The sequence below is a fragment of the Perca flavescens genome, chromosome 21 (assembly GCF_004354835.1).
Source record: "Perca flavescens isolate YP-PL-M2 chromosome 21, PFLA_1.0, whole genome shotgun sequence".
NCBI lineage: Eukaryota > Metazoa > Chordata > Actinopteri > Perciformes > Percidae > Perca > Perca flavescens.
The window spans coordinates 1,705,416-1,727,188 of NC_041351.1; the positions used below are offsets into that span (position 1 = coordinate 1,705,416).

General features: G+C 39.7%; 2 protein-coding genes across 3 annotated transcripts in view; one reads left to right on the plus strand and one right to left on the minus strand.

The window, feature by feature from the left end:
- Positions 1 to 3,392, plus strand: part of LOC114548518 (arginase-1) — a 31,121-nt gene extending 27,729 nt beyond the window's left edge. The window contains exons 6-8 of the mRNA XM_028568501.1: positions 126 to 230; positions 408 to 544; positions 3,008 to 3,392. Of these exons, the coding sequence (XP_028424302.1) occupies positions 126 to 230; positions 408 to 544; positions 3,008 to 3,171 (406 nt within the window). The 3' untranslated portion in view covers positions 3,172 to 3,392. The remainder of the gene's footprint in view (positions 1 to 125; positions 231 to 407; positions 545 to 3,007) is intronic.
- Positions 3,393 to 4,048: 656 nt separating this feature from the next.
- Positions 4,049 to 21,773, minus strand: LOC114547901 (microfibril-associated glycoprotein 4). 2 transcript variants are annotated; one of them, XM_028567424.1, is made up of 7 exons: positions 21,729 to 21,773; positions 19,497 to 19,555; positions 16,092 to 16,244; positions 15,063 to 15,101; positions 5,517 to 5,613; positions 4,674 to 4,841; positions 4,049 to 4,557 (listed from the first exon to the last, which is right to left on the minus strand). In XM_028567424.1, exons 2-7 carry the CDS (start codon positions 19,500 to 19,502, stop codon positions 4,304 to 4,306), a joined length of 717 nt encoding a protein of 238 aa, XP_028423225.1. In that variant the 5' UTR covers positions 19,503 to 19,555; positions 21,729 to 21,773; the 3' UTR covers positions 4,049 to 4,303. The 2 variants fall into 2 exon arrangements, with proteins under 2 accessions (XP_028423225.1, XP_028423224.1); XM_028567423.1 differs by lacking the exons at positions 4,049 to 4,557; positions 4,674 to 4,841; positions 5,517 to 5,613; positions 19,497 to 19,555; positions 21,729 to 21,773 and adding exons at positions 13,379 to 13,916; positions 14,034 to 14,198; positions 14,832 to 14,928 and having other exon boundaries at positions 16,092 to 16,322.

Genomic DNA, 21,773 nt, shown 5'->3' on the forward strand with positions numbered 1-21,773 from the left:
ACATTTTTGCACTTTTTTTGGACATTTCTGACGCTTTTTATGATGTATTTGTCACTTTTTTTTATATTTTCGGGATGTTTTGGCTCTATTTCGGGTCCTACTAAGTGCTGTTGTCATGTCCCCAGCTACATCCTGAAGCTCCTGGGGGTGAAGGTGTTCTCCATGTCCGAGGTGGATCAACTGGGCATAGCTAAAGTCATGGAGGAGACGTGTGACTACCTCTCTGCCAAGTAATCAGCGACTAACTATTGACCCAATCATTGTGACACAAAAATCACTTCCCGGTAGACAACTACACTCTAACATTATGGCTGCATTGAACGTGTAACGTATCTTTTACAGCGCAACTCTCGCCAAAATGTGTATAAATGAAATGTTTTTTTGTTTTTTTTTATATATTCGTACAGAGTGAAGAAACCGATCCACCTGAGCTACGACATCGATGCCATCGACCCCTCTGTTACCCCGGCAACAGGTACACCTGTAGTCGGAGGGCTCACCTACAGAGAGGGAGTCTACATCGCCGAACACCTCGGTCAGACAGGTACCAACGCTGAAGCTACGCTTTCATTTAACCTTTGTGTTGTCTTCCCGTCTACCAAGCGACTTGTTACATTTTTATGGGTCAAAATTTGATATTAAAACTTTTTTTCAACATTTCGATTAGTGGTCTGCAATCGGATCGATACTAAATAAATACAGGGCCAGTATCGCAGAGACTTTTTGATAATTAAGGTGGATGCGTCATCAAATTGCTAAATCTGAATGAAGTCTCAAGTCCTTTTTAGGTGTTTTTTTTTTTTAATAAGTTATAACCGAGGACAGAATTCATATGCTTGTATAAAGTTGTTGTTACCACAGTATCTTACAGCCTTTTTTTTTTTTTTTTTTTTTTTACAAATTATACAGCTTTTTGGTCTGAAAATATAGCCACATGGCGCTTGTAGAAATATATTTGGTTTAGAATAAGAATATCCTGTAGCCTGGGATGGCCTCGCTGTCTCCTCCTGTCTGGCATGTGTAAGATAAGACGGGTTCAAATTTAGTGGAGCAAAAGTGCTCCTCATTAGTTTAATAAACAATTGGAACAGAAAGCACCTAATAAAATCTCTTAAAGGATCAGACAATCTCTAGCGCGCAACTTCTCTATGTTCTCGGAGACAGAAAGTCGGAGTGATATCCAACCGATTGGCGGCCCACACGCAATGGCGGGAGGAGGAACCTGAAGATGAATAAAAGAAAAGGGAAAAGGAAGGTCCGGCGTCAGACCCGGAAAGACTTTGTTGGTGGTTAGGGAGAGAAAGTCTCGAAGGAGCGGCTGATCCATATGCATATGAAAGATCTCTTTGCAATATCATTTTACTAAAGATTGTTATAGTTTAGCTGAACGAATCCTGAGTATTTATTTCTTGGTCTGCCTTTCAACGAACATGATAAGTAAAGGGGAAACTTTGAGAAGTGACCGGTGGTTCTTAAAAGACTTTGGGCGCCACAGAGTAGAATCGGTCGCTTTTTTTCCTACACGCTGTTCTTCCTCTCGGCTGTTCTTCTGCTCCTTCCTGCTTGTGTGTGTGTGCTGCCAGCTGCCGGGGCTGCTTGAATATTAAATTAAGACTTCATTTTATGTAACTTCCAGCAGGGGGCGACTCCACTGGCTCCAAAAAGAAATCTGTTTCTACAGAAGTCTATGAGAAAATGAGCCTACTTCTCTCCTGATTTATTACCTCAGTAAACATTTTTCATAATGAGTTTATTGCCTCAATCGCTTAAAAAAACCAAAACGTAGCGATATAGCTGTAGCCTCAGATACAATAAGCTGTTCTGACCACGCATCACTGGTCGTTGATGATGTGTGTGTGACATCATCTCTCTCTCCTTCACTCGCTGTCAGTCAGCTGATCCCATTGTCCCGCTTCTTCTAAAATATTAGAAACACTTAAGCAGATCTAAAAAATGTTAAGTGCACTGTGAACGCAAACCGAACCAAATTAAAAATGCAAAAATGTTGCAACTTCACCCTCCTGAATTGAACCTATGGAGTCTGCCGAGCCCATAGGTGTGAAATAATAATAAGTACTACTGTGCATATTAATACTGTACATTTGATCTTTTTTATATTTTATATATTATTACTGTAAATTTGATGTTTGATATATATGTTGTCTGGATAATATATGTTGTTTGTACAGCTGCAGTTTGTAACAATAATAATTTCCCCCTGGGATTATTAACATATTTCTATTTGTGGCGTGCCTGCAGTTTTCTGGGAGGTTATTCCAGATATGTGTTTTAAGCTGAGCGTTGACTTTTAATTGTTCCTCTTTTGTTCCAAAAACAACCACAAAAAACCAACAGGCAAGACCATATTCCTTTACCATCTGATCCACCACGGGCCCCGCAGGAACATGTGACTTTGTACTCCCGTTACCCATAACAAGAGTGGAAGTACTTCTCTTTACCTACAGTATAGCAGTTGCTATAAGGCTTAGTTAAATCAAGGCAAACTTTGCAAAATCCCAAACAGGATTGTGTTTTACACACAAGTGCAGTGTGAACGCAAACTGAAACAAAAAAAAGAAGAAAAATGCAAAAATGTTGCATCTTCACAACCCTGAATTGCACCGATTCCACCGAGCCCGTAGGTGTGCCTGGCCACAGGAAACATCTGGAATGTGTTATCAGTGGGGCCTCCAAAACAGAGAGGCCTTTGTTGGATATGTGCTAATACTATTGGTCAAACTATGGTTCCCTCCCCTATCGATGATACATGGTTATAGATATATACGGATTTCAAACAAAGAACCTCAGAGAGCCCTTTTGGAGAATCTGGGTGAGGTCCTCTCCGAGCTCTGCAGAAGCTTGTAAATTGATGCTGAATTCTTTGATGTAAATAAACCTTTATAATCAAGAAATAGTGTCAGCGGATTCCTCTCCACACAACATTGCAGCATTGCTACTACAAAATACACCACAAGCGCCCTAAATGTCTCCTGTGCCCGTCCTGCAGGTCTTCTGTCGGCAGTGGACATGGTGGAGGTGAATCCTCTGAGGGGTCAAAGTGACGAGGAGGTCCGGTCCACAGTCAGCACGGCGGTGGATCTGCTGCTCGGATGTTTCGGACGCCTCCGTGAGGGAAACCACTCACCGGATTACCGCCTGCCCGAGCCTTGACGGCGGAGAACGCTGAAGTCTCTGACTGAACTGATGGACGCCTGAACGTCTCTGACGAAGGGGACAATCAGATTTTAACTTCAGAGATGATTAAACTCCTGTAATGTGATGTCACAGTGCAAGCCCAGCTAGTGTTTAAACCAAAGAAACAAAGATTTCTGTGTGGACGAAGCGCTTGCTCTCAGGAATTTTAAAAACATAAAAAGCACAAATTATGTAATTTATTGATTAATCTACTGTATCAAGTATCTTTTTGATGTAATTATTTTGTTTAGAAATTAACAGAAAACAATAAAACATTCAAGATTGACAAAGTGAAGACATCAGATCATATTAATGTTCAGCTTTTTATTTATTGTCACCGTACAGCAGATAAAGATTCACATTAGAGTTTCAAACCTCCACCAAACATCAACTGGCTGTCCTGAACTACAAAGATCTTTTCATACTTTTCATTTTGTTTTTCAGACTCTTTTAGAATCATGTTATCAGTTGATGCAGTGATTTACACCTGATCAAACTATAGTATATGTGTTTCCATTTAAAGATTATGGGCCCTACTTTCCTGCTGCAGCCGCCCAACTGGAGACACATCTGACTTTTCTTCCACGTTGCAGCGAGCTGCGACTGATTTAAACTAGGGATGCACAATATACTGGTTTTTTATCACTATTGCAGACTAAACACATCGCTAAAGGCTGAAAGTATCGCAAAAGTAAAATGTAACTTTCATTATTTTTTTAGTGCTGCTTTTTATATTCAATTCAATGTTCAATTTTTTCAATAATTTTTTTTGGAAATGATTGTTTTTTGTTTTAAATTCAACAAACTGTTGTATTTTACTAGAATACTGAAAGTAGAACTGAGAACCCTTGAATATCTGTTTATTTATCGCAAGTGATATCGTTATCGCCATATTCAACAACTTATCGCATATGTTTCTCATATTGTGCAGCTTTACTTTAAACCACCACAGACGGTAACAAGAATTACAAACGTCAGTTGGTTTTCTTGTGCTGGTGCCCAGTTTCAGGAAAATAAGACCTGTTGTGAGATTAAATGCTTAATGAGAGAAAGAGAAATAAATCACAAGAGATGAGCTGATATTCTGCTGTACGTTGGTCCTGGAGAACTACAGCACAGGACGGATCTTCATGCTGATGCTCTTCAGGGAGTAGTCATTACCTTTCCAATAGTACCACTCCACTCCAAGAGCATAGAGAGTTTTGTCAGCCCCCCAACGATAAACACCGTTTGGATTTGCTGTGTGACAGGTGTTGTACCAGAATGCCCCCAGGGCTGATCTGGCACAGTTTCCTCCATTGTTGTCCTGGTCTTTGTCAAAGGTAGAGAACTTCTGTCCATTGTGATAAGTCAGGGAGTCTCCTACAGAAACACAGCGTTTGTCAAAAAGTATATGATATATTTGTGATGCTCTTGAAAAAAAAAGAATATAAATAAATACTATATATGGATGATAGAAAAAACATCAACACACTCACCTGCCCCTCCATTAATGAATCCAGACACACTCAGCACAAATCCACCACATTCTGCACCGACGGAGAACGAAGAGTACCGAGCGAACACTTTTTTTCCCTCAAAGTCCTCCATGTTGACCAGCAGCTCACTCTTTTTGTTGTTTGTCAGATAGTGGATGTTGTCAAGACCTGCACGCACACACACACACACACACACACACACACACACACACACACACACACACACACACACACACATTTATACATCTGTGCAAATTGGTAACAGTTTGAGGTTTTGTACAGAAAGTAGATAATTTGATTATCCATCCATCCATCTTCATCCGCTTATCCGGTGTCGGGTCGTGGGGGGAGCAGCTCCAGCAGGGGACCCCAAACTTCCCTTTCCCGAGCAACATTAACCAGCTCCGACTGGGGATCCCGGCGTTCCCAGGCCAGGTTGGAGATATAATCCCTCCACCTAGTCCTGGGTCTTCCCCGAGGCCTCCTCCCAGCTGGACGGGCCTGGAACACCTCCCTAGGGAGGCGCCCAGGGGGCATCCTGTCCATAAATACTATAAACAGGATTGGTGACAAAGCGCAGCCCTGGCGGAGGCCAACCCTCACCTGAAACGAGTCCGACTTACTGCCCAGAACCCGGACACAGCTCTCACTTTGGTCGTACAGACATTGGATGGCCCTGAGATTTGATTAAACACTGACATTTAAATTCAGGAAGAGAAGTAACTGATCTAAAGACTAAACTTTTCTGGTCACAGTTCCATTTCTGGAAGAGTTTTAATGTGTATACGTGATTAACAGTGATTTTCATGAAGTCATGACAGTTAGTTTGGTTTCATTTCTCACCGAGCCAGTACTCTCCAGCAGGGTTACCAAAGCCGATCTTGTATTGATCCCAGCCCCTGTAGAAGTTCACCGTGCCGTCCATCCTCCTCTGGAACACCTGGGGGGGGGGATGGGATGGGGGGTTAACTAGCTAAACACACAAGATATCTCATGATTCCAGACAAAAAGGTTTTTACTGGAATGTGATTTATTGTAAAGGTCCAACAGGTTGACTGAATACTCACCGTCCACCGTCCTCCTTCTGAAGCCATGTCACAGTACACCTACACACAAACACATTCATCAGTATATGTGATAATTTAGTGGTTTAGATTTGTACAGTAAGTTTACACTAATGAGCAGGGCCACATGGAATCTGCGGATACATTACAGTACTTTTTCTTAGCAATAAGTACAAATGGTTCCTGAGGACAGCCTGCATTCCTTTATGCCTAAACCTAACCAATCCAACTAACAAAGCCAGCAAATACTAGACAATCAAATGTAGAGTAAAGCGGGATATTTCTGTGCCATCCAAGAAAACACACGTTTCCATCCCAGATACTAGGGCTGTGCAATTACTAAAATTGTGATCGTAAAAAGAAGTAAATATTAGAATAGCCTACCACATGCAATAAAGGAGTGTCCTACGCATTCTTCTTTTAAGACTTATCTCAAATAAAGGCTTAGAGGCAAGTTTGGTAACTTTTTTCAATATACACTTTTCTATATGTTGTTTAAGATGATCTTTACACCCCGACATCCCCAAAATGTACCTTGACAGCAGACCTCTCTCCAGCGGGATAGATGGTGTACACTCCACTGGGTTTGCTGTTGTCTTGCTGATAGATGGCACTGCAGTCAACCGGTTGGAGGAGCTGCTGGCAGCTGGCCAACAGTGGAGCCAGCAGGAGGAGGAAGACTGAAACCAACTGGAACAGAAGATATGTCATTTTGACTGAAGTTTGAATCGTACAAAGTGTTTTAACAGTTTTGCCTCTAGCTTCATGGCAGTGTGGACAAAGTCAGCTCTCAGACACTAAAACGTTAAGTGCTTTGAGCGGTTAAACATTACGCAACTCCAAGCCGAGCCAAATCTTCTATGAATGGTCATCTGCTCCAGCCAGGCAGGACTGGAGTGTTTTCTTAGCTACTAACATTGCCGCATGTAGCTGCATGCTAACCACAGTAAAAGATGTAATGTTGTTAAATTCCAATCCTGGGTCACATTACTCCTGAAAGCCTTTATCAGGGATTTGTCGAGGACATGGAATGGCCAATCAGAGCAGACTGGGCTTTTTTGGAACAGGGGCATAAGGAGACAGGCGCTCCAACAGAGTGTTTCTTACAGAGGGAGAATACAGGTTGTGTTTTTTGAACATTAAAGCATGTAAACATGTTTATGTAAATGGCACCTCATTTTGCCTGTAGTGTTCTGAGATTTTGCTATGCACCGAGCATGTCTCTGCTATCTTAACCTTTCTGTAAAGGTAGCTGCTATTCAGGGGTGAGACCAGCACTTTTTTAGTTATGGCCACTCCTGTCAAGTTTTGAAGAAATTTTGGATGGAGCATAAAGGCAGGCCTGCTTGGTTCTTTCAGGGAATGATTGTGAAGATTTACAAAGAATATGTTTAGCGCATTTCCTCTCTAACAACCCAGAGCATTTCTTTCTCTTATCCCATAATGCATCTGTGGTTTAGCCAGACCTTACTCCACATCCCTTTAACAACCATCTACTGATATCAAGCTTCTTTACAGTTTTGAGAACTTTGAGATTCGTAAAATATCAGTTCACCAACTTACCTTCATTGTCAGATTTCTGCTGAAATGAATCAACTGCTGATGTGGATCTGTCTGATGCTCTGAAAACACAATAAGAGTAATTTAAAAATGTTCAGTCAGCAAACTCACAGGCAACAGATTATGGGCCCTACTTTCCTGCTGCAGCCGCCCAACTGGAGCAAAAAGAAGGGTTGGTGTTCAGGGTATCATTGGATAATCCGTAATTAATTTGTAATTTGAAAATGAAAAACCTTTATATTTAATTATTTGAAAAGAAAAGAAAAATTCTGGTTTCAGAATGAAAAAACAAAAAACAAATCTAAAATGTCCTGTTTTTGGCAATTCCTACTGCCTCTCTACTCCACTTCAAAAATACACTAAGATCAAAACAAAAAGATGAGATTTTCTTTTCCCAAAATATGATCCAACTGAAATGTGAATACACTAATATTACCTTAAAGACTTAATTAAACAAATGTTAATTAAACTGTCGCTCTTTGTTTCTAATAGTTGACGTGCAACAAACTCTTTGTAAATTAAGTAATTTTCTTTTCTCAAAAGACGATCCAACTGGAACAAAGTTAACGCACTAATGTTACCTTAAATTTTAACAGTTGACGTGCAATTTTTTAATATTATTGCAATGTTACAAACTTCAGCTCAACTTTGCTGAAATGTCATTTTTTGTCAAAATAATCCTACAAACACAGTCATGTTGCCACAGGTGAGCTAGTCACGTCTCTGTAATGTCTCTGGTTGGATTCTTACCTGTCTGAACTCAGCTACAGGTCGAACTGAAGAGTCTTCGTGTCTTCAGAGGAAACAAGCTGCTGCTTTCTGCTTCAGTCCGTCAGAACCCCTCTACTTATATCTGCAGAAGGCTGTGATGTCACATCACCTGACTTTTAACCAATACTTCAATCAAAACAATTCCAAGGAAATTTGAATTGTATATTCAGTTTAAAACAAATATATGAATGTCAGCACAGCTAGATATTAAAATAACAGAAGAACATCCTGCTCCTCCTTAATAAACAGAGTTCTGGACCGACCGACTTCTGCATTGTCCACCCGGGTTGAGGTGTGTTTAGTCAACACCCCGTGACACCAGGCTCTCTATCTGATGATGTCTGTTTATTCTGGTGATAACTAACGTTATCTTTCTAACTCCAACTTAACGTTACCCCTTCGACACATTGTTCACAGAAAACGAGCCGAATAAAGCCGTCACATGCGGTGATAGAAATGTGCTTAGTGTGGATGAAGCACGATGATGATCATTAATTTGCCTCATTTAGCGGCTGGCTCTCTAATCGTAACGTTACTACTCCACTGCTCGTTTGTCAGTTACTGTAAAACCTCAGCTCTGCGACTTGCCGGAAGTCGGCTCATTATCGGAAGTTCATACGTTACCATGGAAATGGCCTTTGAATCCATTTTATTTCTATGGTACTGTCACTTGGCTTCCTGCGGAATGGCCACAGGTAGAGAGGAGGGGTGCTGGCTGAGTTAATCATGAGCCTGTGAATGTTGAAATTAGTTAATTTATATGTCCATGAATATATGAAGTGACTCAGTCATATTTGAGATCCTCCAGGATCAAACTTGTCTCGTATCTGTTGCGTGAATAAATGGATGTTATTATAACCCACATCTATCTCTAAGAGTTTTCTCTCATTTATGTTTCACTAGAATTAAGAACGGACAAACAAGAAACATGTCATAATAAATTAAACTAGATACACACTTGTATGCATTTGACAATGTGTATTTAGTGAGCAGGAGCAGATCCCTCCTTTATATAAATATTTGAGTTGATATCAAATTATTATTATTATATATCTTAATGCTGGGAAGGAAATAATGAAAACCATAATCACAAGACATAAATAATAAAATATATAAAGCTAAATTGAGAATGTGAAATTAAACTAAACAAAAACACACAGAGGTCTCATCTTCGTAACCCAATGTCTCAGTCATGGTAAAGCAACAAATGTAAATAAACATGAACACTATATCAAGACCCAGGTAACATGAATGCATAACAAAAACACTAACAGAACATCATTTACACACTTAAACCAGGACAGGAATCGTTAATAACATAGTCCCATGATCCTTTGCACTGCAGTGCAGAACAGTCACCACAACGGCATTCTGCCGGCCGTTACATAGCCCCCACCTGAGGGGTCAGTCGTACTTGGCGACCCCATCATCCAAAACAGTCCCTTAAATGTCCAGGATGCCGTCACTGACAAGCAGGTCCCAGGACTCACAATGGACACATCTGGGGGCGTCCCATTCAGGTTGAGGTGTGAAGTGTTGTCACCACCAACCACACCATCCACAGATGGAGCGAGAGGGTGTATGGTGCAAGTCTGTCTCCCTCCTTTATATAAATATTTGAGTTGATATCAAATTGCGTTCCTCTGCAGGATGTATCCGGCTGGTAGACATCCGGCAGTACCAGCCGGATGCCGTATAAATGTTTGCTTAATCCAGCATTAAGCAAACATTTACACCGCAGGAAATAACGAAAACCATAATCACAAGACATAAATAATAAAGTATATAAATCTAAATTGAGAATGTAAAATAAAACTAAACAAAAATTAAAAAGTATAAAAGAGTAAATAGAAACAGAATTACAAGGTATTCTGAATTACAAGGTATTCTTTATATATATATATATATATATATATATATATATATATATATATATATACAGAATACCTTGTAATTCTGATTATTACATGATCTGTATATATATATATATATATATATCAATTCAATGTTGAAATGAATTGATATATATGTCCATTAATATATGAAGTGATTCGGTCATTTTTTAGATCCTGCAGGATCAAACTTGTCTCTTATCTGTTGCGTGAATAATATAACCCACATCTATCTCTAAGAGTTTTCTCTCATTTACATTAATAAGAATTAAGAACTGAAAAGAAACATGTCATAATAAAAAAAAAAGATACACACTTGTATGCATTTGACAATGTGTATTTAGTGAGCAGGAGCAGATCCCTCCTTTATATAAATATTTGAACTGATATCGAATTTCGTTCCTCTGCAGGATGTATCCGGCTGGTATGCTGTGTTAATGTTTGCTTAATGCTGGGAAGCAAATAATGAAAACCATAATCACAAGACATAAATAATAAGCTTTTTAAATTTAAAAACCTTGAGTCCAAACGCCAAATTATTACATGATCTGTTATTAATTACAATCAGACGGTGCTGGGAAACTCTTTCTGGGCGTACGGGCACAGGCAGAGACCTTGCGAGGAGGGGTGGTTAATCACGTGCCTGTGAATAAACTTGTCTCATATCTATTGCATGAATAAATGCATATTATTACAACCCACATCTATCTCTAAGAGTTTTCTCTCATTTATGTTTCACTAGAATTAAGAACGGACAAGAAACATGTCATAAAAAAAAAAAACTAGATACACACTTGCATGCATTTGACAATGTGTATTTAGTGAGCAGGAGCAGATCCCTCCTTTATATAAATATTTGAGTTGATATCGAATTTCGTTCCTCTGCCGGATGCATCCAGCAGGTAGACTGAATGCCGAATGCCGTGTAAATGTTTGCTTAATGTTGGGAAGGAGATAACGACAACAATAATTACAAGAGATAAATAAGAAGTGGTATAAAACTAAATTAAGAATGTAAAATAAAACTAAACAAAAATGTATAAAGTATGTATGTAAAAAGTATAAAAGAGTAAATGGAAACAGAATTGCAATATAAAGTAAGAGTTGTGATTAATAGCAGCACTACTAGGAGGGGTAGACAGTCAAACATGTCGTTCATTATGATATCCCACAGTAGTCTGCCGAACGCATTGATGTTGTTTTTTACGTTTGTGGTGTCAAATATATATGACACATAGCAGGTTGTAAAAAGGGAACCATCTGCATCCTTCTAAATATTTCTTCACCTTGTTTCACATTGAAGCCTATTCAGCAGTTGATACCACAAAAGTTTAAGTCCGGTGTGTCCACCAGAGTGATGATGTGATTAACGAAAGAATTAGTGTTTGTTTGTATGAATGTAAATATGATGCAAAAGCCTGTAACATATTTACTTGTCACAAACCGGCTCAAAGCTTGTGACAAAGAGGGCAGTGTGTGGAGTGTTTGGATGAGTGAGGAATGTATGGATGCACGGTAACTTCCACAGAAGTGTCAAAACGAACCCAAAACCAGAAGATGATGATCCTAGGAGAGAAAGACAAACACTATGGTCCAATGCCAGAGTGAGCCCTGAGGACTAAGGACTAAATACTTACAGACTTAATTGATCTCAGGGGCTAAGTGAGTGAGTGTGTGAGGCCACATGGGCTCAGATAGGTATAAATGGGATTGGGACGGCACTTCACGAGATCACATGTTACCTTGTAGATGTTTAATGACAAAGATGTTGCTGACACTTGCCGGTTTGCGAATTTTCATTTTAAGTTTGTTGCTTTCAACACGGCCAAGGCACAGGAGATGACTGCCTGATTCCAAAAAATGTTTAACTCTTGTTTTACAAGCTGGACAACAGGTCGGTCTGTTCCGTGGTCGTGTGTCGTGCTGTTGTTTACCTTTGTAATTTTTGGATTTCCCTATGGTGTCCGTAGTTAACGTCACAACACTTTGAACTGTGGGTAATTCCCTTTGGTGAAGTCTGCATCGAGGCAGACTCACGGAAAGGGCTCGGTAAGTGTGAAATTCGACATTGGGACAACCCAAAGCCCTTACGAATTTTCGCGAGAACGCGAGCCTGGTCATGAATTCAAAACTAAATGTGTGTTAAGTCTTTTATTACACAATATCATACATTTTAAAAATGCAGCTGTAGACTTTAAACGACTTTTCTTATTTCCCACGGCAGCTGATAACTTCATTATGTTTGTATTAGAGTCCATTTAACTGAGAGGTGTTTCTAATATTCTGTCCAACCGCATCTGTGTGAGAGGGACTGAACAGGAAATTGTATTGATTCCTCGAAGAATACTAACTGTTGGAGCCATTACACAACTTTGTTTTGTTTATATACCACATTGGTTATGCTAATTAATCTGCAGTTTTATGTTTGAGCACTGGGTGGAGCATTGCCTTCCCAAAGGCAATGCTCCACCCAGGTAATTAACAGCCAGAGATACACAGGTGTGTGGTTAGGGGGGAAAAGCAGACAGCTTTTGTGTGTCAGGTTTGTGTGTCATTGTTATGTGGTGTCTATGGTGAGCAGGCCGTCAAGAAAATAAATGGGTCACAGCACCGAAATACAGACAGATTGTGGACATTGATTATTAGCATGCAGAACACGCGTCCATGCAAGTTCTTTCCTGGTCCCGCCTCATTGGCCTAAAGTAGGAATTGGTAAAAGACTCTACACTAATACCAAGTACTAATATGTATATCTTGCCCCCTGAAGAAGTTGGAGTTGTAGTTTGTCTCTGTGGCCATTACAGTGCAGCGATTTATGATCACTTCTGTTTTTGAACAGGAAGTAAAACTTTTGAACAGCGAGAGTCCAGACAGAAAGACACAGGAGACAATGAGACGTAATGCTCAGCTTCTTATTTATTGTCACCGTACAGCAGAAAAAGATTCATTCGAGTTTCAAACCTCCACCAAACAACAACTGGCTGTCCAGAAGTACAAAGATGGTTTCATACTTTTCATTTAGTTTTTCAGACTCTTTTAGACATGTGTTATCAGTTGATGCAGTGATTTACACCCACCAGACTATATATGTGTATCCATTTAAAGATTATGGGCCCTACTTTCCTGCTGCAGCCGCCCAACTGGAGACACATCTGATGTTTCTTCCACGGTGTAGCGAGCTGCGACTGCCTTAAACTAGGGCTGCACAATATATATATATTTTTTTTTAATCACTATTACGATATTGACTTGCACAATAAACACATCGCTAAAGGCTGTGACATATCGCGAAAGTAAAATGTAACTTTCATTATTTTTATATTCAACTCAATGTTCAATTTGTTGAATAAAAGAATGTTGGAAATTATTGTTTTTTGTCGTTTTAAATTTAACAAACTGTTGTATTTTAGTAGAATACTGAAAGCAGTAGAACTGAGAACACGTTAATATCTGTTTATTTATCGCAAGTGATATCGTTATCGCCATATTCAACAACTTATCGCATATTTTTCTCATATTGTGCAGCCATACTTTAAACCACCACAGACGGTAACAAGAATTACAAACATCAGTTGGTTTTCTTGTGCTGGTGCCCAGTTTCAGGAAAATAAGACCTGTTGTGAGATTAAATGCTTAATGAGAGAAAGAGAAATAAATCAGAAGAGATGAGCTGATATTCTGCTGTACGTTGGTCCTGGAGAACTACAGCACAGGACGGATCTTCATGCTGATGCTCTTCAGGGAGTAGTGATCATTTTTCCAATCGTCCCAATCCATTCCAACTTCAGCAAGAGTGGTTTCATTCCCCCACTGATAAATGCCGTTTGGATTTGTTTTGTGACAGTCTTTGTACCAGAACGCCCCCATGTGTGAACTGGCACAGTTCTCTTCAGCGATATCCTGGTCTTTGTCAAAGGTGGAGAACTTCATTCCATTGTGATAACTCAGGGAGTCTCCTACAGAAACACAGTGTTTGTCAAAAAGTATATGAGACTATTTGTGATGCCCATGGAAAAATAAATAAATTAATAAATACTATATATGGATGATAGAAGAAACATCAACACACTCACCTGCCGCTCCGTTAATGAATCCAGAAACACTCAACACATATCCGTCCCCTGCACCGACGGAGAACGAAGAGTACCGAGCGAACGCTTTATCCCCCTCAAAGTCCTCCATGTCGACCAGCAGCTCACTTGTTCTGTTGTTTGTCAGGTAGTAGATGTTGTCAAGACCTGCACACACACACACACACACACACACACACACACACACACACACACACACACACACACACACACACACACACACACACACACACACTGATTCTCGGCATGTGGCTGTTTGACAGAACACACATTTTGTTTCAAGAGAAGCTGGAGGCATAAAAAAAAAACACAGCTGGCTAAACTATTTAAAAATGGCGGGTTTGTTCAGGACACCCCCATCTGTCACTAGCAATGATGATGCAGTGATTAGTGAAGATTCTCTCCGACCAATCAACAGTGTGCAGGTTTTCACGTCACCTTTTGGTATCATCTCAGCTCGCTTGGAACCTCGGCAGTGGTGATATTAAAAAACGTACCTGTTGGCAGGTACCAGGGACTTTGTTTCATAATGGAAAACCAAAAAAGGCGAGTAGAGTCGAGGCGAGTCGAGGTACCATGTAATGGAAAAACGCCATTATACATGTGTGCAAATTGGTGCCAGTTTAATATCTTGTACAGATGTGTAGTAAATGTAAGGAAGAGAACTAACTGATCTAAGGATTAAAGGTTTTTTGGTCAATGTCCCATTTCTGGAGTTACACAACAGAATTTTACATGTGAACTTAATGAACAGTTACTTAGTTTGTTTTCATTTCTCACCGAGCCAGTACTCTCCAGCAGCATTACCAAAGCCGGTCTTGTATTGATCCCAGTCCCTGATGAAGTTCACTGTGCCGTCCATCCTCCTCTGGAACACCTGGGGGGGGGTATGGGATGGGGGGTTAACTTGCTAAAGACACAAGATATCTGACAACTCATGATTCCAGACAACAAGATTTTTACTGGAATGTGATTTATTGTGAAAGTCCAACAGGTTGACTGAATACTCACCGTCCACCGTCCTCCTTCTGAAGTCATGTCACAGTATACCTACACACAAACACATTCATCAGTAAATGTGATCATTAAGTGGCTTAAATTTGTATATTAAGTTTACACTAATGGCCACACAGAATCTGTGGATGCAGAATTTTCAGCAGAATTTACAGAAATTCTAATAAAACTCCAAAACATGAATTACTGTGCCTAAACCTGACCAATCCAACTAATGAAGGCAACAAATACTAGCCAATCCGATGCAGAGTAGGACAGGACATTCCTTTGCCATCCAAGGAAACGCATGTTTGCATCCAGGGTACTAGGGCTGTGTAATTAATAAAACATTTTTCGATATTGCTCACTGTACACTGTAATCTTGCCCAACCAATCATTTTTTTTGGCAAAATAACTAATAACAACAAACATATTAGAAAACTGAACACAAACATCAGAGAATCAATAATCGAATGTATGCAGATGGTGCAGTAACCTTTACAAAAGACATCCAAGAAGAAAATTCTTACATCTGCAATTACCCATGTTCGGGATTGGCTTACTAAATCAGGTCTTTATAAGAATACCAAAAAGATCTTTGTAAATCTCTGTGTACGATGTTTACAAAACAACCAGTAGAGGTGACACGTAGAGGGGAGGAGCTTGACATTGTAATTGCGTTCAAGTATCTTGGGGTCACACTGGACTCCTTTAAAAGTCACCTGAAGAAAGGACTCAAATATGCTTGTTTTATGTTCAAGGCTCTGTATGGGCTTGCCCCACGTCCTTTAAATTAATTCAATAAAAAGATGGCTGACAGCAGCATTGGCACCAGGGTGGACCAGATTTGGACAAACTGTGCTGTCTGTATAAGGGAAGTAAATATTGAAATAGCCTACCACGTGCAATAAGGGAGTGTCCTAAGTATTCCACTTGTACGACTCAGCTCAAACAATGGCTTAAAGGCAGGATTGGTAACTTTTTCCAATATACACTTTTCTATATATTGTTTAAAATGATCTTTACACCAACAACCCCAAAGTGTACCTCGACAGCAGACCTCTCTCCAGCGGGATAGATGGTGTACACTCCACTGGGTTTGCTTTTGTCTTCCTGATAGATGGCACTGCAGTCTACCGGTTGGTGGTAATGGCAGCTGGTCAACAGAGGAGCCAGGAGGAGGAGGAAGACTGAAACCAGCTGGAACAGAAGAGATGTCATTTTGACTCATGTTTCAATCTCATAAAGTGTTTTAACAGTTTGGCCTCTAGCTTCATGTTGGTGTTGATAAAGTCAGCTCTTATAGACAGAAAGGTGGGCCTAATTAACAAAAATGATATGCGTGGGTTGTCCCTGTAGCAGTCTGGATCCAAGGGCGTGAATCCCAAAAGGGTCTGGGGGGAAATATCATTAAAACAATGCTGTGTATTGTAAATAACATAATTATGTATTCTTAAAATATCTTTGTAAGTAGTAAAACAATACAAACCCCAAAACATGCTTTTTAACCTTTGTGTTGTCTTCCTGTCAACCTTGAAAAAAGGTTTTTGACACTTTTTTTTACAGTTTGTTTTTGTTTTTTCCAACGTTTTAAATTGTTAAATTTTTCTTCTACACATTTTCAGCGCTTATTTCTAAGTCCCATATTTTCTGATATAGAACAAAAATTGAAAAAGGGTCAATGTGACCAGAAGTCAACACAAGGGTTAAGTTAAGAAACATTTTGAGTCCCCCCTCCCTTGCCTCACAGTGGTTTGGTCCACTGCCTTCTGTACATTAGGATTAGGACATTGGGTATTGACAGGAATGTAATAAGTAGGCCGCTGAAGGCTATTAAACATCGGATAAAGTTTTTCTTTTCTCAAATAGAAATGATGCTGAGTAATTAATGAATTAGTCATGAAAAAAAGTTTGCTATGTTAATGTAATATAATGTAACGTTACCTAGCTTGTTTAATAGCTTGTTTGATAGAAATGCACCCACTACAACTAACGTTACCATGGCGATAAGCCTAACGTTGTGTGTGTGAACTGATGTGTCAACGAGTGTCAGCCATCTTGAATCCTCGATTAGCTTCTCAGCAGGAGCAGAAACTGTTCATCCCCACGGAAATTTGAGAACAACAATTATGTGCATTCAAACTACCGCACACCTGTACCACCGGGATACATCGGTACACATCAGAGAATATGCTGGACACTTTACTACAGACGCAATACTCCACACACTACACGAGCTTCGCCTGCTATGGAGACCAGCGGTGGTGCTCGATGCCTCTGGCCGGTAAAGGGAACTCATCAGCGGGGAGCGTTGAACGAGTGTGTCCACCTGTTCCACCAATCCTGCTTGCAAGTGTCCGCTCATTAGACAACAAACTGGACTACATCCAACTTCAACGGAACTCCCAACGTGAGTTCAGAGACTGCTGTGTTTTTGTTGTTGTGGAAATATTGCTGTGGACAATCCAGCCTGCTGCTCTGTCACCGGGTAAGACTACAAGTGGAGGTGGGCTGTGTTAACACCATAGACTGTTATGTTACCCCGGACTGCCTGTTGCAGAAATGGGGTGATTTGTATCCAACTAACTGCTAACTGCTGGTAGAGTTTGTGACTGTAAAATGCCGACCATTCAAGCTACATCCCACGCAAATGTACGGCTGTGTTTATACTCAATGTTTATACCACAGCCCACCAAGAGCTAATGCTAGTAGCTATGTGTTAGCCTTCTTTTATGGCTTGGTTGAATTCTAATGTAGAATGTGGTCTGTTATTTTCTTGATAACAGACCGCTGCTAAGGATAACACGCCATGCATAGCAGAGCTTTGCCATGGACACTCTGGAGCTATCAATCAATCCGCTGAAAGAAGTCCGTATAATGTATCAGCTGTGGCAAAAAAAGTATATGTTTTAAATGTGTAACACCACTTGAGCCACGGTGAAATGTTTTTTCGTGTATATGGTTGAAATGACAATAAACACACTTGTTGAGTTGATCGTCTCACTGTCTGTCTGTAAAGGGTAGGCATGGCTTGGGATTAGAGCTAAAGCAGCAAAGCAAGTGCATTCTGGGATTTGGTGTCTTTCATCCACATGAGCCAAAAACACATTTTCTGGCTTTTCTCGGTTTAGAAGCCACCAATTTCAAAAACAAATTCACATTTCTACTACATAAGTGACCCAATTTATATATATATCTTTCCAATGGTGAAATATTCCTTTAAAAATATATCCTCTGTCCCAGACGAAACCTAATATTTATGTGGAGGACGTAAGATCATGTTATCATTATAATATGACCGCATGGTGAACCTATGAACCTAACTCATTATCACACATCTGATGTTAAAGATTTGTGTTGTTATTGCCCAGATAAAATGACAGAGAAAAGAAAAACAGACATAAGATCCTTTTTCAGTACACCAAAACGCCAAGTAAGTACAATAAGTCCTCATATCAAGACAATTTCGTAACATTTTTATAAGAATGGGTGCTTATGGAAACACTAACGTCACTATGTCACAGGCAAAGGAGACAGAAAGAACTGAGGGACAGGGAGACCAGGGACAGTCAAGTGTCCAGTCTCAGGTAAGTGTGTTGAGCTTAGTTCATATTTTTGGAGGTGTGTGGCTGTCAGGGTGAGCAGATGAGCTTTACCAGTGGCTCACAAATTTACATCATGATCAGCTAATTTAACAAGTGTACAAAAGTATTGTATTTCTTTTATATGGTGACACTTTTTCAAAATAAGTCATTATGTTTTAAGGTATTTTTGTGGCTTGATTGTAAACAACTTAAAAATAAATACATGGTTTTAAAGAAGAATATTTGGTCAATTTAGTCAGCTGAATCAATAGAAACACTGAAAAGAAGGATAATGGTCCAGTCTCCATGCTACACTGATGAGACTATTAAGGCTTTCCCCTGTGTATACATGTCCTCTACGAGTATAATTGTGGTTGTATTATTTGTGTCCCCTTCAAAAATTACTAGTGTTAGATCAGATTTACACCCATGTCTGGATCAATGGAAGTACATTTTTTCAAGTGTGTTTTGTTCTGAAAATTCCTTCGCTACAAGAAACAACAACCTTCGAGCTAGCTTACCAGAGTACATTAACTGTAATAATACCACCTTTTCAAGTAGACTTGGGCATGGGTGTGTTCACACTTATCAAACAAACTGGACTTTAGGTTAAACTTTTGGGATTCAGGTATTTCCACCATAAATTGGTGCATAAAAGTGTATCAGAATGCAGAAAATGAAGTCTTTGATGCTGAAAATTTCCTTGGGGGAGGGCCCCCAGACCCTCCACTTTGATATGTTCCCCCTCGAATGGCCCAACAAATTAGACTACACAACTGCCTGTAACAAAATATAATCTACTGATATCAAGCTTCTATACAGTTTAAAAGAACTTTGACATTCGTAAAATATCAGTTCACAAACTTACCTTCATTGTCAGATTTCTGCTGAAATGAATCAATTGCTGATGTAGAATTGTCTGATGCTCTGAAAAACACAATAACAATAAATAAATGAAAGCTGCAAGCAGCGTTGGACGGGTCCTCACGCCTCTGCGTGCATCGGGGTTAGGGGAGAACCGGGACGAATGAAACAGTTTTTAATTAAACGTCATTTACAAAGACATCGTAAAACACTGAAAGCTAATATTTTGTCACTAGCAACCTAAATCTGTCCTCTATTGAATACAATTGCATTTTCAGCTCTGACTGAAACCGTTCAGGAGTTATTTAAGCAGTAGTCTGACGTGCGTTTTGTTTCATTCGTCCTTCCTGGCCTGACGAATGAAACAGGCATGGGGGACGAAAGAAACATCCAGTTTAAGCTATGTACACTTCCCACAACTTCAATATTTGGCAACATATCATGAATGTAACTTCAGATGTTATTTCAGATAGATTGCTGCAGGGCTATACGTCTTGGTGAATGTCTGTTAACAACGCATTGCCGTCATCGTGAAGTGCGTATCTCGCGGTTATGGAAATACCATGGCACTATGCCATTTATATAGCTAGAATAATACATGTTTCCAATTATATAATGTTTCTATAGTACAAAATGTTATTTCACTCTGTTCTTATGTGGGAAGGCCACCGCACATCCAAATAAGTGCGCTTCATGACCCATAGGCCGTCAGTCTCCATAGGATAACATGGCAAAACTCGACCCCCTATCTGATAGCCCCAAATATATTTACATCTTTCTAAAACCACTTTTCCATGTCTCACCTGCATAAAATATAGTATAAACATAGATATGTGTGCAATTACTTAGAATACATGGGGTTTACTGCAAGGTCGGGAGGAATGAAACAGCTGTTTCAATCGTCCCGACAGCAACAATTGACATTTAAACCTATTTTGCTCCTAAACTAAAAAACTCTGACATTCCACAATGTAGGACATTTTAAAACAAAAATTCATCTGTTGTATGACCATGACAACGGTACATGAAACAATAAATACAACAACATTAAAAAAAAATTACCGCATCAAACATTTTACATACCGCACTCAAATTGGGTTCGCGGGTCTAACTCTGAAGCAGCATGACGTCATGACGCCAACTTTTCTCGGTCTGGTAGATCTTGTGTGCTGTACGTGCTGACGAAATTTGACATTTGCAACGTGTATGGTTTTCGGGATAACTGCAATGTTTCATTCGGGCCCTACAAATGTTCAGTCAACAAACTCACAGGCAACAGATTGTTATGTGAATGATAGTCTTTCTATAGTATTTCTGTGTTGGCGTTCTAACCTCTTCTGGTGGATTTGTGAGGACTATGGTTAACTGCTCCTCAGATCTCTGCAGGGTAAATCCAGACAGCTAGCTAGACTATCTGTCCAATCTGAGTTTTCTGTTGAACGACTAAAACTACTTTTGAATGTACACATGTTCCACCAAAACAAGTTCCTTCCTGAGGCTATTTAGCAGAGGCATGGTGGCTCTGTGTGGTGCCTAGACAAGACGATTGTCATTGGTTTAACGAAATGCCAATAAACCAGAGCACTTTTTTTCGCAAGCTGGAATGCTGTGTGGACTAGCCAGACCCTCCTCCTTTGCTACGAAAACAAAACACTTACCCCCAAGGACAAGCATGTCCGTTCCTCAGGAGTGTTTTAATCTGAATCCAAATAATGATAAAAGGACAGATTTTTTTGTTTTTTGATACTGACACCAAAAACAGCTTTTCTGTTTTGAAATAATTAACAAATATACATGTTTTTCATTTACTAATTACACATGTATTACAGATTATCCAATGATACCCGGGCCGCTGGTGTTCAGGGTCTGGCCTCGCTGCTCCCCTTCAAAATTACACTAATATCACAACAACAGAGAAGAGATTTTAGTGTTCAATTCTTTGTTGCAGTTCAGCTTTAAAATAGGACAGTTCTACTTCATCATTCTTCAATAACAACAGTGAAAGTCAATGAAGACTTTTATTGGGGAGTGACCATGACAGCCTGACACCAGAGGTTGTATACAATCAGTATAGCAAATACACAATCTGTTGACATTAACACAGCCTTAGCTTGGTGATATTGATGGCCAAAAATGCCTTAAGTTAGCTGTTTAAGTGTCTTTAGTTTAGGACATTAAAAGTACATAACATTTTTTTTTTTTAAGTAATGTTAATATTTCCTGGTTGGATGCTTACCTGTCTTAGAGATTTGGTGGCTTCAGAGGAAAACAAGCTGCGGCT

Coding starts and splice junctions, on each gene's coding strand:
- LOC114547901 (XM_028567423.1), bottom strand. CDS start 16,265: ATGACATCTCTTCTGTTCCAGCTGGTTTCAGTCTTCCTCCTCCTCCTG. Junction 15,102..16,091: donor GAGAGAGGTCTGCTGTCGAG/GTACACTTTGGG, acceptor GTTTGTGTGTAG/GTATACTGTGACATGACTTC. Junction 13,917..14,033: donor ATTCATTAACGGAGCGGCAG/GTGAGTGTGTTG, acceptor GTGTTTCTGTAG/GAGACTCCCTGAGTTATCAC.